At 62.7% G+C, this 801-nt stretch overlaps 1 protein-coding gene across 1 annotated transcript in view; it reads right to left on the reverse strand.

Moving 5' to 3' along the window:
* SMPD2 (sphingomyelin phosphodiesterase 2, neutral membrane (neutral sphingomyelinase)) overlaps positions 1–712 on the reverse strand; it is a gene marked incomplete at its 3' end in the record, with an annotated part of 3,141 nt that extends 2,429 nt beyond the window's left edge. Inside the window, exons 1-3 of the mRNA XM_010141163.1 lie at positions 663–712; positions 168–264; positions 5–81 (exon numbers count right to left, since the gene is read on the reverse strand). Of these exons, the coding sequence (XP_010139465.1) occupies positions 5–81; positions 168–264; positions 663–712 (224 nt within the window). The remainder of the gene's footprint in view (positions 1–4; positions 82–167; positions 265–662) is intronic.
* Positions 713–801: the final 89 nt, after the last annotated feature.

Here is an 801-nt window from a genome sequence, read left to right on the forward strand (position 1 = left end):
GTACCTGCGGAAGTAATGGGAGAAGGGGTAGCAGCCTCCCAACTTCGCCTTCAGGTCACTGTAGTCCTGCTCGCTCCACACCTAGAGAACAGTAAGACGGGCTGAGACTGGGCGCACTCGTGTCATGGGCTGAGAACGGGCACGCTCATCTCACGGGCTGCCCTCACCTCTTGGAGAAGCACCAGGTCGAAGCCCTCCTGGCGCAGCGTGTCCCCAATGAGGCTGATGCGCTCCTGCCGCCGCTTGCTCAGGTAGCGGATGGCCCTGCCAGAATGGGGTGATGGTCACAGCTTAGGGGGGATGATGGGGCTTGGGACCCAAACCAGAGGGGAGAGGGCTCCAGTAATGGTACGAGCAGGATGCAGACGGGGGGAGATGGGAGGGACATGGGGACAAGCAGGAGGTGGCTGTTTGGGGACAGCTGTTCCCGCCTGCAGGGTTGAGGCAGCTCATCCCTGGTGGGGATGCAAATAGAGGGCCCTTTTTGGAGGGACCAGATACGACGGGGACAAGGGACATTGCTCAGCTGAGTGCCTTGTGACCCTCTGTGTCTGGGAGAGCGGGGTGAGCCCAAAACAAAGAGGACACGAAGGTGATGCCAAGGTGGGACCCCTCTCCCAGGGCAGGTGTCCCCATGCCCACCCAGTGAACTCTGGACTCACCAGCAGTTGAGGTCGAAGACGCGGAGCCGCAGGGTGGGATCTCCCTCCATCGCTCACCAGGGCTTTGCGGGGGCCGGAGGACGACACCGGGCAGAGTGGGGGTCCTGTGGGGAGCCAGTGGGGGTCCTGTGGGGAGCAG

Source organism: Buceros rhinoceros, unplaced genomic scaffold (genome assembly GCF_000710305.1).
Source record: "Buceros rhinoceros silvestris isolate BGI_N320 unplaced genomic scaffold, ASM71030v1 scaffold23168, whole genome shotgun sequence".
NCBI lineage: Eukaryota > Metazoa > Chordata > Aves > Bucerotiformes > Bucerotidae > Buceros > Buceros rhinoceros.